Source organism: Silurus aristotelis, assembly GCF_946808225.1.
Source record: "Silurus aristotelis genome assembly, chromosome: 16".
Lineage (NCBI taxonomy): Eukaryota > Metazoa > Chordata > Actinopteri > Siluriformes > Siluridae > Silurus > Silurus aristotelis.
Window position 1 is genome coordinate 9089074 of NC_139589.1, and position 24551 is coordinate 9113624.

The 24551-nt window shown below is 39.6% G+C and overlaps 1 protein-coding gene across 2 annotated transcripts in view; it reads left to right on the forward strand.

Moving 5' to 3' along the window:
- Positions 1-10249: 10249 nt before the first annotated feature.
- Positions 10250-24551, forward strand: part of zbtb16a (zinc finger and BTB domain containing 16a) — a 102600-nt gene continuing 88298 nt past the window's right edge. Inside the window, exons 1-2 of one of the 2 annotated variants that reach the window (XM_083564877.1) lie at positions 10250-10468; positions 12808-14162. In XM_083564877.1, the coding sequence (XP_083421003.1) occupies positions 12901-14162 (1262 nt within the window). In that variant the 5' untranslated portion in view covers positions 10250-10468; positions 12808-12900. The remainder of the gene's footprint in view (positions 10469-12807; positions 14163-24551) is intronic. The other variant, XM_083564876.1, reaches the window with a different exon arrangement.

The following is a 24551-nucleotide window of genomic DNA, read 5'->3' on the forward strand; positions in this document are numbered from 1 at the left end:
GGGGGAGACAATAGTCTCTCCAAGCTGACTCAGGCTTAAAAGAAAGTTTATAAAAATTTCCACCCAATAGAAACTGCAGGGAAGTGCCTTTTAAAAGCACTAGTATTCATTAGGGCTGTTTGTAGTTTAGGGGCCTTTCCTGCATCTTTACAAAGCAGCAGCTCCCAGCAGCTTGTTATCTGGAACTGCACCTATACAACACAGCCTGCTCAAAGTAACTATTTACTACTCATCCAGATGGGACAACATTTACATGGACATGTATAAAAAATAGGATATATTTTTTGCAATAGTGTCCTAAAAAGATGACTTTAATAATGACTAATTTTTAAAAAAGTAAAACTAGAAGCAAAGATACAGTATTAAATATTTAATTTCTCTTCCATTGTCACAAGACTCTTCAAGATCCTCTTTCTTTCAGTTAGCACAGCTTTTATTAGGTAGCTAATTGGTAATTTTAATAAGTACAAATGATTAAATTCAACTGAAAGAAAATGTAATTAAATGGATAAAATGACATTTGAATAAAATTTGTATCAAATTTGATTAATTCATTGTATAAAATGGCAAGTAAATTTATTATTATAAATAACTGAAAAAACCTTATGCACTCTGCTTGCACAACTGATGAAAAATTGTGTTTCACTGGTAAAATTGTTTATTATAAAGAGATGGTACCACTACCATTTTATATAGTTATAAAGGCAGAGTCTTTTAGAAAGAGTAGAAAGCTGGGCAGAGGTTCACCAATCTGTATAAAAAATGTGTCTACAAATGTGTGAAACAATTCATGTTCCTCAACATAAAATTACAAAGACTTTAAATATCTCATAATCTACAGTACACAATATCAGAATGAGAAAGAAGATTCAAAATCATTAAAAGATTTAGAAAATCTGGAAAAAATCTTTGTGCACAAGGGACAATTGCGAAAATCAATACTAGATGCTCATAATCCTTTGGCTGTCAGGCGACAGTGCATAAAAAGCAGGTATGATTCTGTAATGGAAATCACTGCATGGGTTCTGAACATCTTTAGAAATCACTGACTGTAAACACAGACCGCTACATTATCCATAAATGCAGGTCAAGTCATATGCGAACATAGTCTATAAATGCTATGTCTTCAATGGGCCAAGGTTAATTTAAAATAGACTGAAGCAAAGTGGGAAAACTGCTCTGTGGTCAGACAAATCTGAGAAGAGGTGGCCAAGGAAGAGCACTACAGAAGCATTATTTGCTTTGAGAATATTAATGGAAAAGAATAGAGATGGTCAGAAGGAGTTGCATTGTGTGTTTGTGGCACAGGGTGCCGAGAGAGGAGTCATGGTATTAAATGAGAAAGTCAGGTGTGTCAGAGAAGTATGTGAGGGTGGTGCAGGACATGTATGAGGACAGTGTGACAGCACTGAAGTGTGCAGTAGAAACGAAAGACTGGTTTAAGGTAAAGGTTGGACAACATCAATAATCAGCTCTGAGCCCTTTCTTGTTTGCAGTGGTTTGTAGATGGACAGGTTGACGTACAAGGTCAGACAGAGGTTTTCGTTGACTATGATGTTTGCGGATGATATTATGATTTGTGGTGAGATTAGGGAGCAGGTTGAGAAGAGCCTGGAGAGGAAGAGGTACATGCTGGAGAGAAGGGGAATGAAAGTCAGTAGGAGTAAAACAGAGTACATGTGTGTGAATGAGAGGGAGGGCAGTGGTGTGGTGCGGTTGCAGAGAGAAGAGGTGGAGAAGGTGGAGAAGTTTAGGTACCTGGATCAACAGTGTAATGTAATGGAGAGTGTGTTAGAGAAGTGAAAAGAGTGCAGGCAGGGTGGAGTGGGTGCAGAAGAGTGGCAGGAGTAATTTGTGATAGTAGGGTATCTGCAAGAGTGAAAGGTAAAGTTTATAGGACTGTGGTGAGACCTGCTATGTTGTATGGTTTAGAGACAGTGGGGCTGAGTAAAAGACTGGAGGTGGAGGCAGCAGAGCTGACGATGTTGAGCTTTTCATTGGGAGCAATGAGAATGGAAAGGATTAGAAATAAGTTTATTAGAAGGACAGCGCATGTAGGACGTTTTTGGGACAAAGTAAGAGAGGCCTGATTGAGATGGTTTGGATATGCCTTCCTCCCAGATGCACTGAACTACTTTTTACTCTGTACCCGGTTTAAGGTACAGAATGAAGTAGAGGCGATAAAGACTACCCCCCCTTCTAATGACGTTCGCTGGACCAAACAACATTCCTGTCGGAGTGCTTAGGAAATGTGCAGAACAGCTAGCGGATGTCTTCACCAACATCTTAAACATCTCCCTAAGCAGCAACGTTGTTCCTACGTGCCTCAAGGCAATGACCATCGTCCCTGTCCTGAAGTCTTTGGTCTCCTGCCTAAATGCCTATCGTCCCCTCATACTCACACCATTGTGATGAAGTTCTTCGAGAGGTGCGTCATGAGGCACATCAAGACCCAGCTTCCACATCATCCAAACCCTTCCACAGACGATGCCGTCCCCACAACCCTCCATCTGGCCCTCACCCATCTAGACAACAAGGACACGTACGTATGAATGCTGTTCATGGACTTAAGCTCAGCATTCAACACAATCATCCCTCAGCATCTGATCGATAAGCTGAGCCTACTGGGCCTGAACACCTCTGCAACCTCAGTCAGTCCTAATCAAAAACAGCATCTTCAGCACCACCACACTGAGCACTGGGGCCCTTTAGGGCTGTGTGCTCAGCCCACTGCTGTTCACTCTGCTGACTCACATCTGTGTAACAATGCACCGCTCAAACAACATCGTCAAGTTCGCCGATGACATGACTGTGGTGGGTCTCACCAGCAAGAATGATGAGTCAGCATACAAAGAGGAGGTGGAACAGTTAACAGCCTGGTGTAGAGCCAACAACCTGTCTCTGAACATTGACAAAACCAAAGAGATAATTGTGGATTTCAGGAGAGCACAGAGCGGCCATTCACCACTTATCATCAATTGATCCTCAGTGGAGATCGTCAAGAGCACCAAATTCCTTGTTGTTCATTTGGCGATAACCTTACTTGGTCACTCAACACCAGCTCCATAGAAGCTCCATCACCAAGAAAGCCCAGCAGCATCTCTACTTCCTGAGATGGCTGAGGAAAGCTTATCTCCCTCCCCTAATCCAGACCGTGTTCTACAGAGAGACCATCGAAGAGCATCTTGAGCAGCTGCATCACTGCCTGGTTTGGGAACTGCACCGATTCTGATCGCAAGACACTAAAGAGGATCTTGAGGACAGCTGAGAAGATCATTAGAGTCTCTCTCCCCTTCATCACAGACATTTCCACCACACACTGCATCCGCGAAGCCAACAGCATTGTGGACGACCCCACACACCCCTCACACATACTCTTCACCCTCCTGCCATCAGAAAAGCGGTTCCGAAGCATTTGGGCCATCACATCCAGCCTGTGCAACAGCTTTCCCTCACGAACCATCAGGCTTTTCAATACACAGAACTAAACTGAAACTCACACACACCCTTACACAACGTTGTGTTACTGAACTGTAAAACCTGAACTGAACACTCACTCATTACTCATCTCAATTCATTCCACCACCATTTATTTATTATTTATACTTAACCATATTATACTGTTTGCATGCTGTTTTTGCACCTCTCAACTGCTGTGTTTGTTTACATATACTCTAATTCATAGTCTTGTCCTCTTTACACAGTACTCTATATTCAAAGTATACAGTAGGTTTACTGGTGGGCGCTATTTTGTGTTATGTATATATGTCCCACACTGTCTGGTGTTTGCTCTCGATGCGCTTTATGTAGCTCTATGTTCTGTGATGTAGCTCAATCTTGTTTAGTGTAGCACCAGGGTTCTGGAGGAACATTGTCTCATTTTCACTGTGTACTGTGTACCATTGTGAATGGTGGAAATGAAAATAGAAAGGCCTCTTGACTTGAATTTTAATACCTTTGCCCACTTGAAGATCAGATCAGTCTGCCACCAAAGGTGTTGTGATCTATAGTTTTTACTTATTTAGATGTAAATTTTATGAACAGAAATTCTGATATATTGTCACATATACATGTTTAATCTCAAACCCCAAATGTCTTCAGTGTATAGCACAAAGAATGGTTTGACCATTCGGATACTGGTATGGAATATACTCACAAGCTACTTTATTTAAATCATAAATTCAGTCATCAAATTAGCGTGGTCAGAAGCCCAAAGCGTAAAATTATGTAAGTTCAGATCTGGAGATCAAATAAATATATATTTACTAAATTAGCTAGTTAATCTGATCTAATGAGTAAATACACACTATAAGGCCAGCACAAGCAGTACAAAAAACTTTTTTATAAAGTCTGCTTTGGCCACATAAGGTGACAATTCAGCAAAAATTACTTCCTCCTCATCATGAGTCTATCATCGAAAAAAAAAAAATTGTAGGATTTATATTGAGCTATGACGTTAAAAATGAGGAAGCTTAGCTTCTAGTTGAGCACTGTAAAATCTGCATGTCTGAATCTTCACAGCAATGCAAAATATGAATTCATGTCAAGAGCTTTAGTTCACATCAAACATCTGAATGAGGTAAATGTGATCTTTAGAAATTTGACTGTGGCAGGTTGTTAGTCTCAGAGAAAGTGGTTTGATCTGTAACTTTCCTGCAGGACCGCATCTTGTGTTTGCACCAATCGGTGTAAAAATAAAAACCTGCCCGCATGCTTCAGATCTATAGGTACAAATGCCCTGATGAGAGAGAAGAGTGGGAAAACTGTTTTAAGCTGACAAGAAGTGCTTTGCTTTGCAATAAGAGCAGAAGATCATACCAGGTTCCACTTCTGTCAACCAAGACCAGAAATCTAAGCTCACCATGGACACAGACAATACAACTAGACCAAAAGTCCCTAAACCTTTTCCTATGAAAGGCCAAAAATCAATTTTACTGAGGGTTGTAGGCCAAAAGTAAATGTTGCATTAGACCAAACTGTATTATATTAAAATAAAAGTTGCCATGATTTATTTATGATTTCATAACATCTAGAGAAAAATGACTAAAAACATTAGTCTGTAATCTATTTAAACAATCTAGTTTTATAGATCAGTAAAACTTATAATACAATGAAAACATAGAAACAAGCCATTTATATTACATTAGAGCTCACTGCTACATACAGTTAAACAATCTATAAGCAATACAGCCATATGTTTGCATTATCAGTGATCTAAAATGAGAGACATAAAGATAGTCACTATTTTTTTTTATTTATTGTTCAATTCAAATGTATTCACATTTTTTGCAGCTTAAAAATGAAACTAAATAATTATGGTATATGGTCTATGGTATCTTTTCTCATATGGCATGGTGCACTGAACTAGGCAGCTGGAATAACTGCAATAATACGTGCAAAAACCTTAAGGTTTGTATTCTATGTCTATGTTACATTAATTTTTTACTTTATTTGCTTATTTTTATTATTTTCATAAAGCTTGACATACTTCAAATAAAAGTTTTTTGGGCATGTGAAGTGAAACCTTTGCTAAATTATTTGAAATTTTTATTTGAGTGTTATTTTAAGTTTAATTGATTATATTTAATAGTGACTGCTATAGTATACAATTCTTATGTAGAAATAGTATAAATGTGTAAGTCTCTGTAACACCTGTAGCTCCACTACAAAACTGATAAAGGAATGTACAAACGCTCAAGGTAACATATTTGATATTTTATATTACATAGAAAAATGTCTGGTTTACTTTTTTGTAAGAGAAATATAGGGAAAGAATGTATTTGCATGCACTATTTATTTTTTTTATTATTATTATGATTATGACAAATGCAATGTTTATGCAATTTTATTCAATTTATTTTCTATTTATTTAATGCACCAAAAAACCCAGCATATCTATAATAAAATATAAAAATATATATATATATTTTTTTTTAGTTGAATCTTTCTTTTAATTATTATTGTATAATGGAAAGATGAACATTATACATCTATATATAAAATATAAGTGAAATTCTCATTTTAATTACAGAAAGTTTGTGTAGCATTACACACTGAATTCATGAAATAATCCAGTATTGTTTTAGGTATGTTGTTAATTAATATAGGTTCTTTGATAATCTTTAACAAACTTTAGGTGAATGCTAAATGATCTGTTCAAATGCAAATATTTCAGGCAATACATCAAGTATTTCGAAAGGCCTTTATCTGAATGATTAATGAGCAAATAATGAGAAAAAACACTGAGGTGATCTCTCCAGTAAACTCTGCATTGTGATCCTAAGAGCTATAAGGATCAGATGAAGAAGGACGCAAGATTAAAGATTAGATAATAACATTTAGTAATGGAATGGACTCTTTTTCTCTCACACTTTCTGGAAATCTTTGGGGATTCATAAAGTGAGATGGAAAAAAAAAAGTGAGAGAGCCCTGTAAACAAAACCCACTTGTTCGCTTTCTTTACATGGTTTAAATAACTTTGTCTGTTCAACATCACTGTGTCTTTCCAGTTTATTTTCCAGTTCTAAACATGGGCAATTAGCTGTTGCACCAAGACCATTCGCATCTGCAGTCCATTAGAAGGACACAAATAACAAAGCACAAATACAGACACATCAATCACCGAAGTGGCCCTGCCCCTCCACCACCTTTACCACCTCCTCCTTCTGCAGAGGATTTGGAATTCCTCCGAGCGTTCCCTGACTGGAGCGCATTGATTCAGATTTACAGAGAACTTAGCAACCTTTCCTCTCATCAAGCGGCTCTGAAACACATTATGACACATTAAATCTAATAGCAGGTTGTATATTCACAAGGTGAGCCAAGAGGTGTAATTAGACCTACTGGATAATTACATCCTTCTTTTTATTTCTCTTGCAGGTTAATAAGAGACTTAATTGGTAACTGGTATTTGCGGCTCATGATGTCCAAGGTGTTGCTCCATTGTAGGGTCAGCTACCTCTGATTAGGAGACTTTTGTTACCTGGAAGCGGCAGGGTTAATGAGGCAGCTCCTCTCCCCCCTGCTTGCTGATACCAGATCTGTATTGATCAGGAGATCACCTTGGCATCTGACCAAACAGGCATAGGCATAGGCAAAGTGTGTGTGTGTGTGTGTGTGTGTGTGTGTGTGTGTGTGTAAAGAGAGAGAAATGGGGGGTGCAGTTGGAGGTAATACACACTCAGTAAATAAAATTGCTCAGTCAACATTACCATTTCAACCCATTAACAATAAGAACTGTGGCCATTCTTCTTCTCCAGGGCTGGAGTAGAGAACGTCTGGTTTCATTCAGATGTCACATGTTGGGTGGGCCAATCTAAGCTTGATTCAGAGTTCCAAAGGGTATTGTAATTTCATTAAAAATCACCCTTTCCTGTGATTCTAAACATAAACATAAAAAAGGCAGGGTGAAGTAATTAGGGGGGGGGGGGGGGAATGAGTGCTTTATTCCTGTAATACCTCCAAATTTGACTAACAATTTTAGTTTTTCATATTGTATTTTTTTTTTTACCAATTTGAAGTTGAATGTATTCCCATTGCCGTGGAATGTCCATAAAACAAGTTAATCATCCTGTTTGGCTGCTATGAAGAGTCATTCTGTTACTAGCCTTTCCTTTTTATCTCTCTTGAAGTTATTAAGATGCAGTCATGCTCTTGGGGGAAAAAAAAAGCCCTATTTCCTGAAGATTTTCTTGTGTTTGAAAGCATAAAGAAACAGCTTCACCTCTGACTGCCTAGCTTCCAAAAACTGCTAAGCATACGATTCTTTACAGAAAACCATCTATTTATGTGAAGTGTCCATTATACAATTCCCTGAGTAAAATAAAACATAAATGCTAATATAGTAGAACGGGCACACACACATATTAACCTGTGATTTGAATCACAGTCAGCACAACTGTTAGAGTTTCTGTATATAGTAAATGATACACTGACAACACCATCCACCACCACCAATCACACCGGAGAATTCACAAACATTGTGGTAAAAACACAGTTAACAGTTGCTTTGATGGAAGGAAATATTTCTGTTTAGTAATGAAAGCATTTTTCCTTTAAACACTGTGTAACTTGTTCAATGCAGAAAGAAATGGAAGCAATGTCATGGTAAGGTTTACATTTCCATCAGATTATGGGACCGTAGATCTCTGCTTATCATTAACGTAACAAGAAGCAAAAGCATCAATCAATTGGAATACAAGAATAGTTTTTCAGTGGTCTATGAGTATATAAATATAAAAAAAATACCTCATATGTATCCTGAAGGCTATGTCAAGGTTCTTAGGATTTGCATATTGAGTTCAACTTTCTTTATAATATACAATTTCATTTTCTAAATGCTTTCCCTCCTCAAATTTTTTTTCATCCAATATTTCAGGAACCACTGTGTGTCCACCATTAATCCTGACAACCTCTAAAGGTTCTTAATGTAATAACATTAAAGGTAGCCTTTACGTGTATGTGTTTACCGGCTTGCAAATGGCATCCTTTCTGGTTACAAAGAAGGGGGTTTTGTACAGGAGAAAATCCAGCCAAGGTCAGAGGTAGAGGTCAGAGGTCGTGGAGGCAGAACCTGAGTCTCAGGGCACCAGTGGGATTATATGAGTGTCAAAAAAAGAGTCTTTTCAGAGTAGGAGCTCAAAAGTTAACGGTTAGGCTCACATCTAACTTTTCTGCCTATTGTGCAAAAAAAAAAAAAATAATAAAATAAATAAATAAATAAAGCTACAAAAGTGAGGGACAGTGAAAGCTAAATGTATTCTCATTTGGACAGTATCAGTCACTGGTGGATAAAAAACAAGAACAGCAAATTTATACCACATGCACTGTATATTTAACAGATATGCCATTTATGCGCTAAGAGCCTTCCTTTAATAATCCATATTGCTCCTAAATATGAATCAGCATCATGTCTACTTGTACAGTTAAAAGACACTTTGTACTGAAATTGGCAATAAATTGAATATTCCATCTCTTAGTTAGCTCATTACATTGGTGTGGCCAAACACTAAAAAAGACATGACTGTGAGCATCTGTCAGTGCCTCGATGTGCCTGAAACATAAAGAGGTGATAAAAACCATGACTACACTGACATACAGTCACTTACAGTATAGAATGATCATACTGCCTACTGCATCTTGTTCGTCCATGCTAAAGATAGACCTTTATTCGTCCCACAGTGGGGAAATTTCTTGGGATCATGTGCAGATTATAGTCGTGATTTCTTTTTTCTTTATCCCTGAATAAAACAGATGGACAGAAAGCTGGGTATAACTTTCCCCAGGCCTGCTGCAGACTTTTCATTCCAGTTCTGTCGGAGGGCCACTGCGTACAGGTGGGTGAGGAGAAGAGAAATGTAACAAGTGTGAAAGGATTTTACAGCACACGTACTGTATCTGGAAAAGATTTAAAACAACTCAAGTTAGAAACTTAAATGGTTTGTAGAAAGGAGAAACGTCCTAAGCTTAATTTCTACTCAGCACATATTTTATGCATGTGGCATATTTTTTAAGCACATTTTTTAAAAAAAGTGACAACGTATTTAATGTCGAAATGACATTGAAAAAAAAAAAAAATCATGAAATTAAATAGAATCACTATTCACAGCAGCAACAGAAATGATTATTTTAGAAATATTCTAATAATTTAAAGCAATTATTTTAGTCTACAGCACATTACAATAATTAACATGCCATTTAGAGAGTTACTTAACAATTTTACTTTGTATATTAAACCACAAGGACTAGTGCAGGAAGAGAAGAAAAATAATATGTACATACTGCACCCTTCAAATGTCCCAGCTGATCAGGAAACTGGGATTAGAGCATATGATACAGCACCCTTGAAGTAGATAGGGTTAAGGGCCTTGCTCAAGGGCCCGACAGTGGCAGCTTGACGATGCCAGGGTTTGAACTCTGACCTTTTGAGTAGCAACCCAGAGCCTTTACCACTGAGCTGCCACCTCCCCAAAAATCCAAACAAGCTAGATAGATAAATAGATAGAGTGATTATTTGATTTTTGTATTTATTATAAATCCTGCATCATTCCAATGATGATGATGATGATGATGAGAAGGATGATGATATATGAATGATATACATTTTGGTGTAAATGTATAAACCAAATACACAATGAGTGAATAAAAAATTTTTTTAACAACAACAATAATAATAATAATAAAATAAATATTAATTCGTGTAATAGCAGGGTGTGTGACCCCAGGTCTCTGGGCCTGATTTCTGCAGCCCCCCTGCAGCCCCCCTAGGTGTCTCGCTTTCGCAGCGCTCGTGCGCGAGGCACTTAATGAAGGCGCGCGGCCGCTGACGTCACCGCGCCGTTGATTTGCTGAGGCGCGCGCGGAGGGGAGTCAGTGCGCGCGAGAGCGGGTACTGTGAACTGCGCTCTGTACGCACGAGTCTCCTCCATAAGAGCCGTGTTCGGAAGCGGCGCGTGCAAACGACCTGCAGGTGAGTACGCGGAGGGTGGGAGGGGACAGGCACCGCGCCTCGGCATGGTCCCGGCTTACCAGAACACTGGAGTAAATATTGTGTGTGTTTTTGGGAGAGGGCAGGGGGGTTAATGTAGGTCGGAGTGTCGTTGGCGTCAGTGATTGACGAAACGTATCGTGTTTGCTTACAAAACACGCTTTTGAGCTCAACTTCCTCGCTCGCGCGGTTTAAAGCGCCAGTGTGTTGCAACGGAGAGCAGAGAAGAGAAGAGAAGCGAAGCACGCGCGAGGAAGTTGAGCTTTTGGAGTCGAAGTGGCAGCGCGTGTCAGTGAAGCACCTGATGCATATCACGCACGTTACAGTCGGTGCTCATCTCCGGCGTTTCCTCCCCGAGCACAGATTGCAATAATGTTCACACTGTTAGGAAGATCTCCCTGCTCACTCCATCTTCATCCTTGCACGCGCACATCCTGATAACTAACACCTTGCACGAGTCATTTTTGTTTGTTCGCGCATAATTCATTATTTATTACCCACTTCGTGTCAACAAAAAAATAAAATAATAATAATCCGGCGCGAGAGCGCGTCTGGACACCCCGAGCAGACCTTCCTGCATGGTGGATGCTTACGATGCGTGCTCGGCAACTGGCTCTGCTTAATTGAACGCGTTTTCTACTGATTGATTACACGTTTCATAATGTGCGCTCACTCGTGTAACAGTCACGAGCTGCCATTTCGCTTCAAACCCGAATCACCTGCGAGCGTCTGTAAAACAAAAAACAAACTCCACAATCGATCTGCTGCATGGGTGCTTTTAATTCGCCTTGCACACTCGGTGGTATCACAATTGCTCCGATATAAGACTCACGTGTTTCCTAGGACTCCAAAGGTTATCATCTGATTGTTTCGCCGCTTGTTTTATGCGCGTGCATGTTAAGGGTTCTTTTTTTTGTATTATTCTTTCTTTCTTGCGCGCGCGCTGGATCCGTTTTGCGCTCCTGCTCGATCGCACTGACTGTTATTTCACCCCCATTGCTGATTTGATGGCGTGCAGTTTGTGATGTTCACTCCAGACCATGCACGATATGATGTTATTGTTATTTCATTTAGGGTTTATTTGCTTTTGCAAATTGGGCAAAAAAAAAAAACGTTTTGTGTTTTTGCAGATTTCCGCACGGGCGCACGCGACACTCACTCCTGCTTAAATGACACTAATTTATAAGTTGATAAAGGAAATTTTGTACATCAGACTGGTGAAATAATGAAATAAAAAATATTTTTGTAAGATTTTTTTGGGGGGCAATTGTTGAATCTTGTTTCTGATTGGATGCGGCTTAACGAGCCCAACATTAACAGTGATTTCACTTGGACTTGAAGTGAAGGTTTCCACATATTATATAAAAAGTTAACATATTTATTTTTGAAAACAGCAATATTTACATGCAATATGTGGAAATATTTGGTGTGACTAATTCTGTAGTGATTATATCTGGTTAAAAAGGATTTATTATTGACATGTGGGGACACCTGATGTTAAATTTATCACAACAAAATTATTTCTTAATTCGTAATTTACCCCCTTTAAAATAAAAACAAACACCTAAACCACCTGTTTTTGTTTAGAAACCCTGTCCCCTATTGCCTATATGTGGATTCATTCAGCGTGTTATCTTTTAAAGCCATCCTTAATTCACCCAGAAAACATCTTTGTGTTGTGCTCTTTGCACCGCGCTCGCTAATGCTTTAACGTTTTAAAAAGCAGCTTTAGGTGGGCACGTTGTTGCCACTCAGACTCAGAGCTTTTGTGACATCCTCTGTTCCAACTGTTCCTGGCAACAGCTTGCCTCACCCTCCATGCTCCGCTCCTTGTCCCACTCTGTGATGCGAATACTGAATAAGATGCCATTTCATTTCAGGCGGCTGTTGATGGGCTTTGTGAGACAAGCTTCGAACACCAAAACAAAAGCGTGATCACAGGCAGGGTTTTCCTATCGCTAATGCAACATTTTCAGGCTTCGCTTTGGGGCTGACTATCTCTTTTCTCTGTATAGGTGGTGATTTGCACGCTCGAACACAAAGGTTGTGTTGTCTTGCTAGTAATTTACAGTAGTTTGGTTTGATGTGATGCTGTGAGATTTAGATCTGGTGAGAGTGGGCATTTACTGAACCCGGGTACTGGAGTTTATATGTGTGTATCTTACAGGTTTGGTCAATCGGAATCTGAATTTTAAATTACAAAACAACAGCCGGGGTAATTTGTTACTCTGAGCAATGAAGGGCATGTAATACACATTTCTGATTATATTTAACAAAGGCTTCTCTTTTTTTTTTTTCTTTCTCTCTCTCTTTCTTTCTAGATTCACCTTATCTTGTTTACAAAGATAACTGAACAGATTGCTGAGTGGAAAGAGAGAGACTCATGAATTGGCCTGGTGGGTTACGACGGCGTTATGGATCTGACTAAAATGGGTATGATACAGCTCCAGAACCCCAACCACCCCTCTGCACTGCTGCACAAGGCCAATCAGATGCGCCTGGCCGGCACGCTGTGTGATGTGGTCATCATGGTGGACAGTCAGGAGTTCCACGCTCACCGGACTGTGCTGGCATGCACCAGCAAGATGTTCGAGATCCTTTTCCACCGCAACAGCCAGCATTATACCCTTGACTTTCTCTCGCCAAAGACCTTTCAACAAATTCTTGAGTATGCTTACACTGCCACACTCCAAGCAAAAGTGGAAGACTTGGATGACCTGCTGTACGCAGCAGAGATACTTGAGATAGAGTATCTTGAGGAGCAATGCCTGAAGATCTTAGAGACCATCCAGTCTTCGGACGAGAACGATGCGGAGGTCAACATGAACGATGGCGGTACCGAGGAGGATGACGAGCACAAAGGGAGGCATGGCAGGAGCACTGCCGGCTCCAAGAAGCATTCCATGGAGGACAGTGACTACGTAACTGCTGCCCAGCAATCATTGGCACTGTCTAGCGTTGTGGATCAGAGCCCATCTGTCTCCACTTCCTTCGGTCTCTCCACAATGAGCCCAACTAAGGCTGCAGTGGACAGCCTGATGAGCATTGGCCAGTCACTGTTGCAGAGTAGCATGCAGCACAGCCTAGGCATTGAGCAGGGCCTCCAGGGAAACCCTCACTCTATAATGCCAGAGATCAAAACCGAGATGATGCAGGTGGATGACTCTAATGGTCGTGAGAGTCCCAGACCCATGGAGTCAAGCACCTCTAGCAACGGAGACCGCAATAGCGATGGCGACAAAAGCCGCGATGGGCCCGGTACCCCCACTAGAAGCAGCGTAATCACCAGCGCCCGTGGGCTACAGTATGTCCGTGAGGATGGGGGAGGAGAACACCCATCTGAAGCCGGCCACATGATCCTGGAAAGTATGCCTGGTATGACTGAGAAACACCTGGCCTCTCTCTATGGCCTCCCACCCAACCATAAGAGTGAGGCCTTGCTTTCCATGCCTGCCTCCATGGCCTCGACCCTGCACATGTCTCCAGCTCTGGCAATGTCCATGGACTTCAGCGCCTACAGCAGCCTCCTGCCACAGAGCTTCATCCAGAGGGAGTTCTTTAGCAAGTTGGGTGAGCTAGCAGCTGGCATGAAACCTGAAGGGCGTGGCGGGCAAAATGAGCGCTGCAATGTGTGTGGTGCTGAACTGCCTGACAATGAAGCTGTGGAGCAACACAGGTGAGTGTTTATTATTTATCGTCTGCGATCATGTTTCAGATTATTGTCGAGGTGTCAGAGATTGCATGCTCAGTACCTCATCTTGACTGGTGCAAGGGTGTTGTGCCAGTCTTTAATTGGCCTCATTGCACCGTTCCCTGAATAAAAGCATAACTACCACCATACGATTTTTATTGCTGGTCAGTGAAGTGAATAAATGGTAGATATGCTTGTGTAAGTTCTTCTTAAAGAGCTCAGGTTAAGGAAGCTGCCAGTTGAAGATCATTTACAAAGGTGCCTGCTGATTGCTTATCTTTGTTAGTGGTCAGTTTCCATTACACCATGCTGTGAAGGTAATGCATTAATACATTACCAATTTATCCTTGTATGTGTTGTGTGTATGTATTTGTGTATATGTTTTATTTATTTTTTTATATATATATATATATATATATATATATATATATATATATATATATATATATATATATATATATATTAAAAAAATATATAAATAGTGGAAAAATTTAATCAACACAGGAACAGGATGTTCTGCAAATATGAATATATTTAGCAGTTAGCAGGACTGAAAAAAGGAGTGAAAAAATAAGGAGTCAATGTTGACATTCTTCAGAATGAAATTTAGACACCATAATGCTGTTCTTTCATAATTGGAGGGTTAATGATTTGAATAGCAATTGGGCATGATTACATTTGGGTTCTGTGTGTGCACAACATTTTTAAATAGAAAAGTTAAAAAAAAAAAAAGGAGGAAAACATAAGGATTTATAAGGAAAATTGTTTTATAGATATCGAAAATATGGAAATTTTCACAACAAAGTATATATTTCTAAATGTTTGTGAGAATCTAATGTAAAAAAAAACCCAACAAATTCTGAATAATGTTTTTAACTAACTTTTTTTTAATTTTATTTCAACTTTCTGCTCGGTAAATTAAGTCTGAAAAAATGTTAAAGATCGTTAAATCATTTGGATTGTGTACAATCTAAATGACAATCACATTGTTTAGAGAAAGAGCTCTTAAAACTTTGGCGGTGAAGATCACATTAAATATAAAACAATTTCAGTAAATATTTATTTCATAAATATAATGCAGTGAAACAATATTTTTGTCCATACAATTAAAAGTATTGTTTTTTTTTTGTGTGTGTGTGTGTGTGTGTATGTGTGTGTGTGTGTGTGTGTGTGTGTGTGTGTGTGTGTGTGTGTGTATATATATATATATGTATATATGTGTATATATATGTGTGTATATATATATATATATATATATATATATATATATATATATATATATATATATATATATATATATATATATATATATATATATAATATACAAAATATATTGTGTGTTTTTAGGCTTCTTGTTTTTAAGTTATTTAGGTTTTGGTTAAACACATTTTTATTTAGAGGGATTAGTAACTTTAATAATAGTGCTTTGTGATTTCCACGGCTGTACATAAATAAAAAAAATTTGCAGACCTCGTAGGCTTTGCTTCACGGACCGGACTTTGTCATCACATGCTTCACAAACAAGATTATAAAAAATACTTCCTGCGCTTCATTTTGGTCCCATTAGCATTGTGTGTGCCGCTTGGGCTTTGGGTGCTGATCATTTCCAGGCATTCCATAGTGGTTGTGAGAGCTCCCGGAGAGGCGCTGCTCAGGTCCATTAGCAACACCTGGGGAGAAACCTGGCTAATGGGAAGCAGCCACCAGTCCAGCCTCTGACCCCCACCGTGTGGCCAGTGAGTAGCCTCCCACCACAACCACAGGCTTTATTAGCTTTATGAGAGGGGCAGAGTGTCCAGGACAGGAAATGATGGCTGTGTGCAAGGGCTTGGGCCAGCCTAAATGCGGTAACCTTTTGGCCACTGGGCTGGCCTCTGCTTTTTGTCAGCATAGCTGGAGGGGGTGCCGCTGTCGAGGTACGGAAATTTCAACGCCGTGGTTTACACCCCATTTATGTTTCATAAGGGTACACAAGCAGAATCACTTTTTATCTACTAGCAGATCACAAATGCGACACAAATCGTGCAGAAGAAAAGATAACTTAGAGGTGTTTATCTTTTCCTTTTGAGAATTCTTTCACATGGATTCTTCTCATGATTTGCTTACATAAGCACTTGTCTGGCTGCCACTTGCTGACTGAATGGCATATTTTTCAACGCACTTAGTTTCAGTGGTTTTCTTTACTGACTCAGTTGAGATTTTACGTAATCTGCTGGAATGTACGATGGTTAAAGTTCAAGTAACTTTAGTTTCAGACCTCTTCCAAAGTATGCCCAGGAACAGGGAAGTGGATGAGCTGACTTTAAGCAATAAAGCAGTATTTATTAGATAAGGACCAGCTTGAGGTTTTGTCATGCTCTATGACATTTAAACTTGTATTAAGGGGGGGGGGAATCAAAACAAAACAGTTGACAGGCTTGTGTGACGTACAAATTGTTAGTGCACGGGTGAATCATGAGGAGCTGACTCATTGAGCTTGAGTGTTTAAGGTGTCATGATGTGTCTTTCAGAAAAAGAAAATAAAAATGGTTTGAATTTCTGTAAGCAGTAATGAATTAACCTGTGATGAAATACATGTAATGTGGTGTTTATGGCTCTCTGTAAATACCAGTGTATAAATAGCCCATTTTCATTTAGTCATTTCTCGTGTTAATATTTACTCTGCCGTTATTCATGAAACTCAAATCATTTCCTATAGAAGAGAATTCATTACAGCAGCTGTGGTGCTTAAAAGGCTCCTTTTAATTGCCGTTTCTCTCCTTCCCTTATTGCCCGTAATATCAAGTGAAGGCACGCATCCTAATTCGATTCCATTTTGAATGCAAGTGCTGATTTTGTCGTGTGACAGAGACGGCCGTGTTTGTTTTCTAAGGCTATTTACAGGCTTGTACTCCTGACAGCTTGCGGCACACAGGGAGACGGGTCTTGTGAGTAATTACACATTATTTCCCAGCATCTTGTGCCAGGGACCCTGCCATCACCAGTTTCAAATGTGAAAAATCTTTCTGTTTGAAAGCTCATTTCGCACAAACAGGTCAACATAATTAGCTATAATTGTTTCCAGACATGGCACGGGACCATATACGCATATGTGTGTGTATAAATAAGTGCTCACTTACTGCATGGATTTAGTGTGGTCCGTTTATTTGCCGTGCCCTGGGTTATGTCATGGCGCTCAGGGCAAAATCGGTGAGATGTGGATCTGGTCCAAGATGAAGAGAGAGCAGAGGAGAAGGCCTGCTGAAATGGACCTTGCAAGTTATCTGGATTACCTAAAATGAAAGGGTATGTTTGTTTTGCAGTCACCAGCGGTTTCCCGCCGGGGCTAAATCGCGGCTCTCTTTCAGCAGTATCGCAGATTTGTTTGGTGACATATTTGCCTCTCTGCTCTTGGTTCTTGATTTATTATGCTAGATAAAGCAGAGATTGTGCTGCCATGACATCACAGAGACAGGATTAGTGAAATATTTCAGTAAACCGTCCTGATAAGGAAATAATCAGCTTGCAGAGAATAGCAATAATTCAGGTTAAAGCTCATGCACCAAAAGTGCTATTCTTGGGCTTTTATATGCGGACTAACCAAGAGGTCATCTTAGGGCAATCCTTGAGTTTAAGATCTTATGTTTGGGTGTAAAGTGTGTCTGAAAACATTATATAGTGTTTAACCAGCAAGTGAGTGTGTAAGGGTTTTTTTTTATTTTATTTTATTAAATAAATACATATATATATATATATATATATATATATATATATATATATATATGTATGTATATGTGTGTATGTGTGTGTATGTATATATATATATATATATATATATATATATATATATATATATATATATATATATATATATTCTGTTCCTCCATTCTGCAGCGTCGTCTTTGTTTACCTGTCCAGAGCGCTGTAGTGTTTAGCGTGTGGTGCATCAGTAATAATGATCCCTGTGTAGTTAAATGGATAAATTATTTTACAGTATCTCACAAAGGGTTAATACGATAGAATTGAAACTTTGATATATTTGAGTAGTCAGTGTGCAGCTTATATGGCAGTACAGATTTACTGTCCTCTAAAGGTAACTCCACATACTGCCGTTATTGCCAAAATAGCTGGCAACAAAAGTGAGTACACCCTAATTGATAACAGCTGTATGTCATGTAACCGTGCAAAGCCACATGTTCTATTCATCATGTTCATGTTTTTGTCTGCTTGGCAGGGCCGTAATAATGTGTGTATCTTATATTAAAGCAGTTACAATTTTAGCTTTCATTACAATTTTCTCATAGATTACTGGATGTTCAACATGGCACCTAATGGCAAAGAACTCTGACGATGAATTGAGAATTAGAATCGTTCCTCTTCACTAAGATGGCCTAGACTAAAAGATCAGTAACGTTCCATTACAGTGGCCAGGGTCATACAGAGGTTTCCAAGAACATTTTACACTAGAAGAGGCCTCACAAGGGTCGATCAAAGAAGTTGAGTCCTTGTGCTGTGCATCAGGTGCAGAAGCTGCCTTTGAAAAACAGACGTTTGACGTCCCAGAAGGAAGCCAGTTCTTAAGCTGGCTCAGAAGAAAGCCTGCAAACAGTTTGCTGAAGACCTGTCAAAAGAGCATGGATTACTTCAACCATATCCGGTGGTCTAAAAAGATTAAGGTAAACTTGGCTCAGATTGTGTCAAGCAGGTGTGGTGACACCCTGGTGAGAAGTACCAAGAAAATTCTTTCCTACAGTCGAGCATGGTGGTGGTAGCATCATGGTCTCGGGCTGTGGTACTGAGAAGCTGCGGTTCATAGAGGGAAACGGATTCCAACATGTACTGTAACATTCTGAAGCAGAACATGATGCCCTCCCTTCAGGAATAGCTGAATGGCAGTTTTCCAACAAAATTCCAAACACAGTCAAGATGACTACTGCCTTGCTGAGGAAGGTGAAGATGATGGACTGACCAAGTATGTCTCCAGAACTGAACCCTATTGAGCACCTGTGAGGCATCCTCAAGTGGAAGATGTAGACGCGCCATGTGTAACATCCAGCAGCGCCATGATGTCATTATGGAGAAGTGGAAGAGGATCCCAGCAACTGCCTGTGCAGCTCTGGTGAATTCCATGCCGAGGAGGATGCATGGACACAGTTTGATGTTTGCTGAAATATGAGGGGTTTACTTACAATATTGATAAAGCACTATATTATATACACACACACACACACACACACACAAAATATAAAATATAAAGTTTGTATATTGTATAACATATTACATATAACATGTTTATTCATGGTTATAGTAGGAAAATATAATAGGTTGGTATTTGAAGTTTAAATGACTGGTGGGTTGACTGTCTCATTTTATATATATATATATATATATATATATATATATATATATATATATATATATATATATATATATATATATATATATATATATATATATATAATGTCCTTCACTGTTACAGTTTGATTCTGCAGATTAAAAAGGGCCGACCCAGGCTTCCTGGATGCCGTTAGCACCCCAGTTAGCCTCAGTGTTTAAACGGGAGCCTGGTCTTATCTTTCAATATCGGAGGCACTGATAATCCTGCACTCTCCTCTCCAGTACACCAAGAGCAGATTGGCCCGATAAGCTTCATGGAGCTTGCGAGGTGAGATAACACCAGCGTCAGGCTGCAACGATGTGAGAGAGGCAATGAGTGCAGCTGAGCTTCACCACAAAACCACCAACGCTCACGCAACAGCCGTAACAACTGTGACTCCGAGCAGCTCTTGAAGCCAGACCATGTGGCTTATAACGAGCACTCGCTGCTGTCCAACACTTTGGCTGTAAATGTTATAGTCACCATTGGCACAAAAAGAGATTTAGTGCATTTAGTTCACGGTGTTCTTTCAGATACCACAATACTTTTCATGTCCAGGACATCATGCACCTTCTCTATAAACATGGTCAGCACGTTTTTCTTCCAGTCTCCCACAGGGATATCAGCTTTTACTAGTTGATTTCTTAAATCAGTTGGGGAAAACACAGCCAAATGGGTCACCCAGCCAACAACTTTAAGAGCCCTTGAAATTCCCAGTGCCCATAAAGGCGTTCATTAAAACTTTGCCTATTTATCTTAACCATTTTGTGTAAAATTGTAAAAAAAAAAGTGCTTTTTACCAGCTGATTGGCTTCAGTTAAAATGGTCCCTAACTCTAACAATTTACTAATTGACTATGATAGTAATTACACAGTTTCATGTCCGCCAATTAAAATATCTTCCTGCAGACTTTTTTTTTCTATTATCAGAAAGGTTGCCTTGGAAAGAAGAAAAGAGGTTATAAAATTAATCTTTTATATAAATTTATTAGGTAAGTCATGCTTTCATGATGTTAATTCTAGCTTTTTTTTTTACTACCCGTTAATTGCAGGTAATGTTTCTAATCAGATCTTAATTGCTCATTAAATTAGTTTGTATTGTTTGGATAATAGAACATGTAAGAGCAGCTGTCTGTGTCTTAATTTAGATGTCTTTCATTTTCCTCAAAATGACTTTCCACAGGAAATTAGATTAGATTTCTTTTCATATACAGTATATAAATTTGTCAATGTATTGTGCACTTACAGGCACTCGATTTGATAGCTGCAGGTGATTTATTTAATCCCTCACAGAGGATTTGATTCTTTCATTGCACATGATGAAACATTTGACACTTTTTATTGAATAGGAAGATTCTTCTATATTTCAGTACTAACTGGCAAGTGCTAGATATTTTTAAATGTGTAATAAAAATCTAACTGTCTTGCTGTGCTTTTTAGCAGCTATTGTTTGTTTATGCAACCCAAATACAGCATGTGTTGGCAGGCACCCAATTATGGACAGGCTTTAAAAGGCTCTGGTTGAACTGTAAAGATTTACACCGGCACCCCTCTGATCTGAGATCTGGCTTCTGTCTTCCCTGTCGAGAAGTGAGATGTATCGATTAAAGACTTAGCACAGGGTTACATCACATAGATTGGACTGCACGTCTTTACTAAAGCACAGGATGAGGGTTTTGGGGCATTTCTACGACAATAAGTAGCATGTTGTTTTTTTATTTTTGCACTTTTTGTCACTGATAAATTTATATAAAAGTCCCAAGTTTAATTCACTGTAGGCTTACAAAATGCGAGGCACTGTTGGTAAGTCCAGCATGAATACCAAGTGAAAGTAAACGCAGATAGGCAGACAAGGCAGCCTCGTCTTATTAAAGCGATAAGCATCGTGTGCCCTAGTGGAGAGACAGGCTGGTTGTGCACAGGGCTTTCTGACCGAGGTGCTTTTCACTAGCAGTCTCCTTATCTGCAGCCTGCAACTGGAGATGAAGGGATTACAGTCAGAGCAGAGTGCTGGAAGCCCAGTACGGTGCCAGGTGGCACACCAAGCCTTCTGTGAACATCTAAAGCCATTCTGCCTCACCACACACACATACTGAAATCAGGTTTAAGCAGTGGTCATAGCGATGGAGATGAAGCGAGCACAGGCTAGCTGAGATAACAGGGCGGTGCAAAAGAACGAAGGAGGCCCTGTCTTTTTTTTTTTTTTTTTTTTTTTTTTTTTTTTTGGCTCGCTCCAAACCCTCCCTCACCTGGCCAAATGGTGCTGAATAGCCACTGGTTAACGGGCCTCTGACCCTCTACCCATCAGGCAAGCTCGGCTTAAGGAGGCTTTAGTCGCACTCTCTTTTGTCACCATGGGGTTCTTAGATAGGCTACTGTTCTGCTATGCACCTCGTTAAGAAAAGGGAAAGAAAGCAAGAGCAAGTCAAAATCGTTCCTCCTTTCTCAGGTCTACACATACGTTCAATAGACACAAATGTTAGATTAACTGTAGCCGAATCCCTAGCATTTTTGCAGATTTTTATGAAAAATTGCTGCCCTGTTTCTGGGGGTTATACATACAGCAAGGTAAAAAGCTAACTTTTAACAAGCCAGAGAACACACACACACACACACACACACACACACACAAAAAAAAAAAAAAAAAAAAGATATATATATATATATATATATATATATATATATATATATATATATATATATATATATATATATATATATATATATATGTGTTTAGCATTGACAATCTACTAAATTTGATCCTGACATCCTGAATGAGAAAACGACATTTGCGGCCTTTACAAATTAGCAGTAAAAAACCCTAAAACAGAAATTTGGGACATATGGTTGTGATAATTCGTATAAAAAAGGTTCCAGGTATTATTTAGGCAGTCTAAAAATATACCATGTAGTAATCTAAAATTAGGTAGTGTTTCAGAAAATGTCCTAGATGTGTGCCATTGTAACTGAATGTAATCAGAAATACATGACACACAATGTCTTGAGTGTATCTCCTCATGTAAGTGTGGGGGAAAAAAGCATCCCTGAGTTCTACTTTCTGAGAAGTTTTATGCTTTATAAAAGTGTTTTCATTCAAGTGGTCTTTATAAGCCAGCAGTTTCCTCTTTCTGCAAAGTACAGTGTTTTAATCCCATCAATTTCCCATTAGCATCTGGTTTCTGGCTCTTGCCACATGAAAGAAGACATGTCGGTTCCCCCTCGGTGATTCTAATGCGCTGCTGAGCTCCGTGCACAATGAAGGGCCAAAGCAAAGAGCCAAGCCAAGCGTGCATGGGGGCTGTGTGAATGCACTGCTGGGGCTCCGGAATCCCCTGGAAGTATCAAATCAGAGCCTTCCACGGGCTTTCACCGAGAGGGGCTCTAATTAGCTGCTTTGTTGCCTGTTGAATAGGGTGCCAGACACTGGCAAGGGGCCCCCAATAGAGCGATACAAGTGTGCTAAGAAGGGGGTCATAAAATACTCATCACAATAGATCTGTGTGCAACCGGGACAGGTAGGAGCATTAGAACTGTATGCGTTTGTGTATCTGTTAAACCTGGCCTAGTGTTTTTTCAGTTGAAAGCATTACTGGTGTTGCTTCATATTTGGTATCCCATTGACTGGACATTTTTTTCACGCAAAGAAGCCTCACTAAGTCTCAAGGCATCATCTTGAGCAGGCGGCATTCGAGATATTGAATGGACACGGTAAGGAAACAAATCCATGTGGTATGTTTTAAGCCACATTGTAATCCTTGGGGATCAGTTGGATAAAGTGTGGAATGAAGCTTAAAAGCATAATTAATTTATGTATTTGCTGAGTCGAGACACTCGTTGTGAGAGCCAGTAGGAATAGCTGGATGATAAATGGCATGCCCTTAGGAAACGGAGCACGGGAGAGGGACTGGGTTCGAGATCGAAACAGTTGTGTTATGGAATTTGTAATGCATCTAATTTGATAGAGGTGGGAGGATTTCACCAAGCACACTGGTCTCTTTTATTGCAGAAACAAGCTTTTCTTTCCCTCTCTAGAAACGGTCATTGCGTGGTCAACAATACGACTGTTAAGCCTCGCTTTATCATCCATAAGAGTAACACTATCGTGTAAAATGAAATATTCGAGAAATCTGTAAATAGTGCCGCCGGTGTTTTCTGATACTCCTGAACAGCCATATTGTTTGTGGTCTGCACTTTATCATTCTTATGACCTGTTCAAATCCAAAGTGAGTCTACACGAGTCGAAATGTGTTTTTGTGGATAAATGAATATTGCTTTCCCCCCCTTTCCCCCCATTTTTTATTTTTTTTATTGCTCGTCCATTTTGACTTGCCACTGAAAATGGGGGTTGGATTTTTATCGACACGTTACAGTGACTTGAGCTCTCTCCTTTCAGTTCAGGCTGAAGTATTTTATGTTCGCTCGCTGTCTGGAGTCCAAAAGCCATTCCGTTTACTGGACTGATCACTAGTGGAGCCCACTGTGACATGTCATGACTCAAATCGCATCATTTCTGCTGTTTGTGTCCATGGCAGGGCGATACAGATGATGCTGTCAGGAGGCGCCGTACACCATTAGGCATAGTGTGATGCAGTCTCCATGTTATCTTCCCCTAGCTAGCCATCCTCTGCAGCCCTGCCCTGCAATTTTCTGTCCCATGTTTCCTGTTTGACCTTCGCCGGCAAAGGAAAGTCACATTGATTCTGGTCCTTTCATGCATTGACTGTATATAGAAGCTGGAGTTCCTAACAGGTGTTTCTGCCTTATCGCAACATCAGGTCTTATCTCTGGGGCTCAGCTTCCTGTACCCTAACACTTGTTTCAAACTGGGGAAGTATTTCACTTAGCCTCTGACTTTTTACACATGGAAACACACAAGCACACACACAGTTCCTCAGCAAGCACAGGCTGTGAAAGAGTCTTGCCATCAACAGTTGCATTTGCCGCAGATGGCCTCTGATGCACACATTCACACACTTTAGAATTTTGGCCTTCATATTATATATCTTCAAACAGCAGATG